General features: G+C 45.2%; 1 protein-coding gene across 1 annotated transcript in view; it reads right to left on the bottom strand.

The window, feature by feature from the left end:
• Positions 1 to 9,572, bottom strand: part of BTC (betacellulin) — a 51,358-nt gene extending 41,786 nt beyond the window's left edge. The window contains exon 1 of the mRNA XM_010838168.1: positions 9,185 to 9,572. Within this exon, the coding sequence (XP_010836470.1) occupies positions 9,185 to 9,248 (64 nt within the window). The 5' untranslated portion in view covers positions 9,249 to 9,572. The remainder of the gene's footprint in view (positions 1 to 9,184) is intronic.
• Between the last annotated feature and the right edge of the window lie 399 nt (positions 9,573 to 9,971).

Here is a 9,971-nt window from a genome sequence, read left to right as displayed (position 1 = left end):
CTTTCTGGCTTACTTCACTCTGTATAATAGGTTCCAGTTTTATCCATCTCATTAGAACTGATTCAAATGTATTCTTTTTAATGGCTGAGTAATACTCCATTGTGTATATGTACCACTGCTTTCTTATCCATTCATCTGCTGATGGGCATCTAGGTTGCTTCCATGTCCTGGCTATTATAAACAGTGCTGCGATGAACATTGGGGTACACGTGTCTCTTTCCCTTCTGGTTTCCTCAGTATGTATGCCCAGCAGTGGGATTGCTGGATCATAAGGCAGTTCTATTTCCACTTTTTTAAGGAATCTCCACACTGTTCTCCATAGTGGCTGTACTAGTTTGCATTCCCACCAACAGTGTAAGAGAGTTCCCTTTTATCCACACCCTCTCCAGCATTTATTATTTGTAGACTTTTGGATCACAGCCATTCTGACTGGCGTGAAATGGTACCTCATAGTGGTTTTCTGAAACAACCAGGTTATTTTCCATCTGTCTGACATCTAGAAATGAATTTTGACATTGCAACATCATTCATTCTTCAAAAATGACAGTTTATTCTCTTTATATAAGGTAATTATTTGCATAACTCCCAATAAATGGACAACCTCATTTTGATGAGATTAAAAGTATCAAAATTATCTTGTAAATATTTTATTTTTCTCTGCTACTGAAGAATGACTATTTATCTGATTCACCTTAAGATGCTGGGTTTGGGGGTCAATGTCAGGCAAGTGCTGTAAAGCTCTTCATTGCACAAAACTAGGATCAAAATTGGCAGTTGAAGAAGAATCCATTGAGACTTTTTATTTTTAGAAAGCAGATAAGCATTTTGCAGCACCATTTCTTACATTTGTTCCTTCCTACCAAAACCAGCCAAAATAGAACTCTTGTTGAGAATTTGTATCTATTGCCTATTTCATAACTAGTGGGAGGAGGAATTTGAGAAATAAAGGCAAGGGAAAGTTTTCCCACCAGTTGGTAGGTGCTGATTGTATTTTAGAAATACCCAGAATCAAAATATCTACAATTTTTAAAATTAATGACTTCATCTGTGCTTTCCAGTTATCCATTATAACAGCCCGTGTTAATCTAGAACTAACTATATTGCAGGCACAGCTGAAGTGCTTTATGCAGTAACTCACTCAGTCCACATAACAGTCTCAGTTCTGTTACTGTCAGCTTTTACAGATGAAGAAACTGATGCCAAGAGGGTTTAAGAGATTTGTCCAAGAGGAAGGAGTTGTTAAACCACAGCGCCAGGGGAATCATGCCTAGATGGTCCAGCCCAGAATCTATACTTTTGCCCACAGCATCACATTACTCAGGATATGCTCTTTTTACTCCTTCTCAGTAATAGGCCTACGGATGCAATCAGGGGGAATCTAAAGCGAGATCACCCTTCTCCATCTGCACTAAGGAGTGTTCCCCAAGTGTCACAGTGTTGCAAGCATTCCAGGAAAGTGCAGGAGTCACCCCACAGGTTCAGATTTGTTTAAGGACAGGATCAAACTAGGATGGTCAAAGTGATGGCCTGATCAATGCCAACTGTTCAGTACCAGCTGGAATGGCCTGGGCCTGGGACATGAGTGGGCAGGTTTCCTGGCTGGGAGGAAGAGCCAAGAGTCCAAGAACCTGAGGCATAGCCCGAGCCAAGGATGCCACAGATGTGCGGGTAGGCAGCAGGGAAAGCAAAGATGGTAGGAAAACAGACTTAAATGCTTTTTAAATAAGAAGAACTGAGTTCCTCTTAAATACAGTGATACATATTGAGCTTTAGTGTTCTATTATCTGCTGTCTTTCTCATTCAGCCACAAATACTTATCTACTGTGATCCAGGCATTGTCACTTCATCATCATTGTTCAGGCTCATAAAGCCAGAACAAGTTACTTAACGCCTCTATGCCTCATATCCTTCAACATAAATGAGAATCATCATTATGTCTAGCTTGTGTGTTCAGGGGATAGTGTTACATGGATGAAACCAGATATTACACACTTAGAATAGTGCCCAAAATGCATACTACATAATTGCTCTGCTATTATTTTTGGTGTAAAGATCAGTGAGGTAATGGTATTAATATGAAAACACTTTATCAATTGTGAAGGTGTCCAGAGTGTAAAGAGTTATTATGCTGAGATTTCATACCCAAGGTTAAGCAGATATCTGAGTACATAGCAATGTCTTGTGTCAGTCACTCTACGAGATTGGACTAGTCAAATGCCAGAAACCCAATAGGAAGGTGGTCATGAACAAGTCAAGTCTTGCTAGGTCACTTCAGTCATTTCTGACTCTTTGTGATCCTATGGACTGTAGCCCACCAGTCTCCTCCATCCATGGGATTCTCCAGGCAAGAATACAGGAGTAGGTTGCCATTCCCTTCTCCAGAGAATCTTCCTGAGCCAGGGATTGAACCAGTGTCTCTTACATCTCCTGAGTTGACAGGCAGGTTCTTTACCATTAGCACCACCTGGGAACCCCCAAGTCAAGTCTGCTACTGCTGCTGCTACTGCTAAGTTGCTTCAGTCATGTCCGACTCTGTGCGACCCCCCTCAAATGGCCTCATTTGGCTCTGATGAGAATTCCCTGTCCTTTCTACTAGGCTGTTTGTATTAGAGGAAGAAATAAGCCTTCCTCTCCTACTCTGGACAGGCCTGTGCCATTGGCTCACAATGCTAACATCTAACCATCAAGGAATCCATACAGTGGATAGTTATGAAATACTTCGACGTAACATTAGATAAGCCAGAGACTCCCTCAATACAAACAAGTCAGACTGCATTCAGCCTCCACAGCAAATCTATCTCAACTTCTATGGGAACCATCAAAAAGTTTTCATATATTTAATACTAAGCAGAAACCCATAAATAACCAAGTTGTTACTCCCAGCTAATGAAACACACATGTGTTAGGAAAAGTTCTAATCATATACGAGAGCAAGTCACGTCACACCTCACAAAATCCAAAGGGCATTTTCTTTAATGAACCAATGGAGAATGCCCTGAATCCAGTGCATTTCCCTCCCTCCTTTAAACACCTGCTCTAAAAGCCTATATTTTGACTGATGAGATCTGCCCTTGAACCAAATATGTGAGACACAAGTAGCAGTTCTGAACCTAAAACAGAAGTAAACTTACTATTTGCCAAATAAAGTCCTTTTGTGAATGCATCTCTAGCACCACCAGAGGCAAGTCCCAAGTAAGAAGAGATGAATAAATGTGTCCTTCTACATCATCTCTAAGTTGTGAGCATGTTTTGGCAACAAGAAACAGCTGTTTTCTTTACTGAACATACTCTTCCCTTCATACCTGGGCACTGTCACCAATAGTCACTTGCACTCATTCATTCATTCATTCAATTAACTAGTATGTTTTCAGCTCCTACTATGTGCCATGCACTTTTTATACATCTCAAAGATAAGGCTAAATGAATGAATAAATCCATGATTTTGCAGAACTGTTGTTTAGTCACAAAGTCATGTCCAATTCCTTTGGGACCGCATGGCCTACAACCCACCAGGTTCCTCTGTTCATGGGCTTTCCCAGGCAAGAATACGGGGGTGAGTTGCCATTTCCTTCTCCAGGGGATATTTTTGACTCAGGAATTGAACCTGCATCTCTTGCACTGTAGGCAGATTCTTTACCACTGACCCACTGGGGAAGCTCTTTGCAAAGAGAAATGCTATATTAGTAACTCATCCTGTTATACAACCAATTGGGGCACTTTGAAATAAGAAGCCTGGACACAAACTCGGTCATACTTTCTGTCACTGTTTTGGAATCCGTGATTCTGGTCTAGAGGTCAGGTAAGTACTATACTGTGTGTGCTCAGTTGCTTCAATCGTGTCCAACTCTTTGCAACCCTAATGACTATAGCCCACCCAGCTCCTCTGTCCATTGGATTCTCCAGGCAAGAATATTGGAGTAGGTTTCCATGCTTTCCTCGAGGGGATCTTCCACACCCAGGGATTGAACCAGCATTTCCTGTGGCTCTTGTATTGCAGATTGATTCTTTACCACTGAGCCACTGGGGAAGCCCAAATACTATACTACATATCCCTTAAAAACAAACATAAAGAATGAATAAAAGTACTTCTTGGCTATTTGACTTGGTGTTGCTGATAATCAATATAGGTTATTGCCTAACCGATACTAGTAAAGATGGAATACCCCATCTCTCTCCAACCATCTAAAAAATCTTGTGTAAAAAAGTATAGCAAGTACAGATTCATGTGAGCTACCAAGATTCCTTTTTTAAGATACAAATATGCCTGAGCAAGTTAGAAATCATTAGCAGCACAAAGTATAGCCATTTTAATCAGATTGCTTTCCTCTTAAATTTTATTTTGGGAGACTCTTGACCAACTAGAATATGGATTCTTTGTGGATCCAAAGGTTGTCTACAAATTTGGAAGTGTATCAAGATTATGGATTAAGCCTAAACTGCCTGCAGCTCAGATTCTGGCTAATCTATTTGGACCACCCTGGGAAGACACTAATTGTAACAGCCTACTATGCCCCTTTGCTCAGTCAAGTCTGACTCTCTAGGATCCCATGGACTGTAGCCCAGCCAGGCTCCTCTGTCCATGGAATTTTCCAGGCAAGTATACTGGAGTGGGTTTCCATTTCCTATTCCAGGGGATCTTCCCAGCCCAGGAGTTGAACCTGTGTCTCTTGAGTCTCCTGCACTAGCAGGCAGATTCCTTACCACTGTGCCAAAGCTGATAATCATGGTTTAGATGGCTGACTCCGGCTTCAGTGTGGTACCTGTTTCACTGACTCACCCCTAACCTAGGCTCCTAGTAGTATTCATGCCTGTGTCCTGACATGAGCTGACTGTATGTGTGATAGTCGCTTAGTTATGTCCAACTCTTTGCGACCCCATGGACTGCAGCCTGCCAGGCTCCTCTGTCCATGGGGATTCTTCAGGCAAGAATACTGGAGGGGGTTGCCATTTCCTTTTCCAGGGGATCTTCCTGACCCAGGAATTGAACCCCCATCTCCTGCATTGCAGGCAGATTCTTTACCATCTGAGCTACAGAGAGGGTGAGAAAAAACAAGAGGAGGCTTTCCCACTGGGCTCTCCACAGATTTCAAGAGCACATGGAACTGGGGCAAGCACTTTCAGCAGAGATGGAGTGATGCCAGGGGTGTGGACAGACACAGGTACTCTCTTTCCTGGGCGCCTTTGACTTTAGCACAGATATTTGCAGGCCAAGCTTTGGCAGAGCCACCTTCAGTGGGCACAACAAGGCCTGTCTGCAATACTGGGGTCTTTCTTGCAGAATTATTTGGGAGTTTCCACACAACAACTGAGAATGGAGCAAGAGCAAAATTTGATTTGTAACACTTGTTAATATGCAAGTGTGGCCTATGAAACCTGGAATTTTTGAAAAGGAAAAAAAAAAAAAAAAAAAACCTCCCAAGGCTTTTCTAAGCCAAAAAGCATAACTGAAGAGGCAAATCCTAAAATCCTCACTGTGTGGGCCCCCAGCTACTTCCTTTCTGTAATGAGAATTTTACTTGCTGCCACCTACCTGCTTTACAACTTGAAAGTCAGATATTACATCATGAATACATTCATACCTTCGAGAAGAAAAAAACAACTTACATATATTAATGGTGCAGATGTTTATAAGGAGCAGAACATATTTTTGACCTTAAAACTCATTCATTGTTTTTTATAAAGCATTTTTTCCCTTTTTCACTGGTTAGGATTTTAGCTTTAGTTTGTTACAGCAATGGATGAGAAGGAGACATTTATAAGGAATCCAACTTCTTCAAAATTAAAAAAAACACTTTAAACAAAGTTATTGCCCTTTTACCATATTTATCAAAGAAGGGAGCATGTATGATTCTTTTTGTAAAGATAAAGTTTATAGGAAACAAAGATCCATTACAAGTAAATGGAAATTAAATGTTATTGTACAAAGATTTTTCTCTTAAATTCCCAGGAGAAATGTTGGTTAAAGATCAGGAGAGTGTTGGAACATCCCTGGTGGTCCAGTGGCTAAGATTTCACACTCCCATTGCAGGAGGCCCGGGTTTGAACCCTAGTCAGGGAACTAGTTCCCACATGCCTCAACTAAGAAGAGTCCACATGCCATGACTAAAGATCCTACGTGTCTGATCCCAAGTGCTGCAGCTAAGACCCAGTGCAGCCAAATAAATAAATATTTTTTTTAAAAGATCAGCAATGTGTCAAGTTGATAAGGACCTTAGTCTCATCTAAAGCAATCCCTTTACTTAAGAAAAACAATGACCAGGAAATTGTAATTTACAGACATCTCAGAGTCATGGAATGGCAGAGCTGGAACCAGGTCTCATGTCTGTTCACTGTCAGCTCTCAAGGCACTTTTGCTATCACACACACACACACACACACACACACACACACCCTAGAACATCACACAAGCCATTGCTCACATTCTTTTCAAGAAGTAAATAAAATAACATGTGACTTAAATTAGGAATGAGACTTAAAAATTAAGTATGTGTGAGAGAAATAGGACCACTTAATGGAAACATTGAGGTCAACAAATTACATCCTTTGGCATTCTGCAAGGAGTGGAGCCTCTTAGGGAATCTAGAGACTGAATTCAATTCGCTAAGCCAAACATTCAACACAGCAGTTGCACACTTAGCTTACCCTCAGTTACAACAGCACTGGATTAGAGCTCTGTTTGGTTTTGCTTTTTCATTTCTGCCTTTTGACAAGTTTTGAGAAAAAATTAAAAAGCACCATGTGATAGTTAATAGTGAAGAATGCCTATCAACCTGGAATAGTCATTTCTACTATAGCCATTTCTGCAGACACCACCCTAATCTTGTCTCAAATCAGCTCTTGCCTGGATTATATCTATGAGACAATCACGTACCCTGGCCCCCTTTCCTTTCACACTGCACTCCACTGCTAGGCTTGTCTCCTTAAATCATTGTTTGTATTATATCACTCTGTATTCAAGACCTATGATGGTGTATGTTTAACTGTTTATTGACTCATCAAAATATTTTAATCTGGCTTCTTTTGGCTCTTCATAATCTGTCTGCCTCTCATCAATTCTACTTTCTGACAAGCAGACTCCAGGAAATTAATTTCATTCCCATCACCAACACTTTGGTAAATACTTTTCCCCCTTCTCCTGCCCCTCTCTCCACTATTTCAAATCATGTGTGTGTGTGTGTGTGTGTGTGTGTCTGTGTCTGTGTCTGTGTCTGTGTTTGTGTGCATGCACGCTCAGTCATGTCCAACTCTTTGCAACCCCATGGACTGTAGCCCACCAGGCTCCTCTGTCCATGGGACTTTCCAGGCAAGAATACGAGGACAGGTTGCCATTTCCTTCTTCAGGGGATCCTCCTGACCCAAAGACCAAACCTGTGTCTCTTGGGTCTCCTGCATTGGCAGGCGGATCCTTCACCAGCTGAGCCATCAGGAGGCCCTCCCTCTCTCTTTACTGTTTCAAACCCAGCCAAGCTCCAATCCAACCCACTCAAGTCCTCCATGCAGCGTCCCCACTGTTCCATTCCTCCCTATTGAGTTTCCTTTCTCTGGTTTCATGACATTTTCTCCTATTGTTTCTTATCTGTTAGTCCTGCATTCCTAAATTTAACACATATCCTTTAGGTCAAGAATCATGTTTTAAGATTCTCTTGAGCCCTCTTCCCACCCCCATCCTAATATGCTCTAGCCTCTTGCTCACTGTAGCAGATTCTCAATAAACAATTTGACAGCAGGACAGAGCAGATATAACAGAGGAAGAGAATGCTAGTTTCACCCAAGTGACGCTGGTAAATGCATAGTACTGTCTCTAGCCCTACCTCTCAGGCTCACTGCCCTTCTTTAGGCTCCACATCACTCCATTTCTAAATTGTTTCTGACTTCTCCCTCTGCAGGCTCTGTAAATCGGTTCTTTCTCTCTAACCATGGTGTAAGTCTGATCTACTTCCAACTAAGGCCATGACACCTTTTAGGCACCAATCCTACTCCAAGAACACTGCCAAATGGAAGTTTTCATTTAGACCCCACCTCTTTTCCTCCATAAGAGAAAGCCCAGTCCTTTCCAGACTGGAAGATAGTGTCCTCTTCATATAGACACTTCAGCTGTCACATTGGTGCCCCAAGTCCAGATGTCCCTCCCCCTCATCCCAGCCAGGACTACAGAATATTGCCAGTTGCCCATCCCTCTGCCACTCCCCCTACCTCCAATGATCAAGATGCAGAGGGGACACCTTGAAGTAGTAGGATCTTCCCACCTGAGTATCTTCCTGCTACTTTCCTATACTGGAGGGCGAGGGGAGCCTTGCTTCCAGCTGTATAAAGTCGCCAGCATCCGAAGTTGCAGCACCCTGCCACTCCTTCCATTAACCACTCTTCCCTCCTAGCAGGTGACCACACCCAGTAGTCCCTAACCTACCCACTCAGGTTTCACCTTCGAGGTGAAGGAAAGTCTTCTCTCTGCAGTTTCTCCTTAAAATAGGAAATCATATATTCTAAGTGGAGCACCAATGTGTTTCATCAGTAGTACTAGCCCTCAGCAAAATACCTCATCTCCCTTTCCTTTGCTTCCCTATCAGCAACAGAAGACCCAGAAGATCTCAAAAGTTGAGTCTTTTTTTTCTCGCCTTCTCCTGTTCCCCCTAACTTGGCCAGCAAGAAGGGAGTGTAATAATTCTTCTCCGGGCCCTCTTCAGCTCCCTCTGCCTCCCAGGTCCTCCCCCTCCTACCTCTAGTACCCGCCCAGGGCGCACACACAGGCAAATAGCTCTCCACCAGGCTCCACACTCCTTAAGGCCTGCATCGCCAGCCAGCCAAGGAGTTCCTTTTCCTTTTCCTCCTCCTCCCCGGGATGTCTTCTCGGTCTAGTCTCCCAGGCTCCCACTTTAGTGGATTTCCCTGCCACCACTCCTCGCTCGCGGGCACCTGCGCCCCTGCCCTCCGCTCGGCGCCCGCCAGCGGGATCCTTACTGCCCTCGGGTCGCCCCCTGGGCCCAGGGCCGCCGCAGCAGGTGCAGCCCCAGGTGCCCAATTGCCGGATCCTCGAGCTACCCAAAATCACGCAAGTTCTTCCACCCGCCCCTGCCAGCCCCAGGGCGCCCTCGGAGTCCAAACGCCAGCACGGAAGATTTGCCCTTATTGCGACTCCACCCGAGCCTCTCCTCCCGGGTCTCCCGTGCCCACTGCGGCCACTTACCCAGGGCGAGGGCCGGGAGCAGGGGCAGGGGGCTGGCGCCGCTGCCCGGGGCGGCCCGTGCCATCAACCGCGCTGCGGGGCCGCGCAGCCCCCAGACGAGCCTCCCGCCTCCTCCTGCGCCCCCTTCCCGAGCCGCGAGCGCCCGACCGGGTGCCTGGAAACGAATGCCCGGAGCCAGCAGGAAGCGAAACTACTCCCCAGGCTGGCACCCGGGCTACCGCGCGGGCAAACACCCAGGGCAGGCGGCCTGAAGGTTCGGCGAGTGTCGCCGGGAGGAGGGAGCCTCCTATTTATCCTCGCTCCCGTGGCACACACCCCACCGACCGGGCGCAGGACTTCGCTGCGGTGACCTCCACGCCGTTCCCACCCAAGTTACCCCACACCCACACCCACACTCCGGGACACTTTCGGGCTGCCCTGGGGCCGGCTCACCCACTCCCCCTACTGGGTCGCACCTGGCGGTTCATTTCCCTCCCCCAGGGAAGTCGAAGAGGTTGGGAGGGCACCTGGAGAGGTCCGAGATGTGGGGCCTGCGGGCGGCCCTGGGGGAGGCCGGCTGTGAACTCTTGGAGCCCACTGGGCGAGAATCAGAGCCCCGGACCGCTCTGGAATTCCAGCTTCTCTTATTTCAGCCGATTGTTGGCGTCTTGGACGGACCAGAGCCAACACTAACTGTGGTTAACCTCAGGCATTTGCCAATTTACAAGCTTCTCTTTTCCGTATATAATTAGTTGAATATCTGGGAGTTTGGCCTCACCAGGAGCTACTTTAAGAATGTCACATTTAT

The sequence above is a fragment of the Bison bison genome, unplaced genomic scaffold (assembly GCF_000754665.1).
Source record: "Bison bison bison isolate TAMUID 2011002044 unplaced genomic scaffold, Bison_UMD1.0 scf7180017864092, whole genome shotgun sequence".
Lineage (NCBI taxonomy): Eukaryota > Metazoa > Chordata > Mammalia > Artiodactyla > Bovidae > Bison > Bison bison.
Note: the sequence above shows the minus strand (reverse complement) of the source record. Positions and strands in the feature narration are given on the sequence as shown.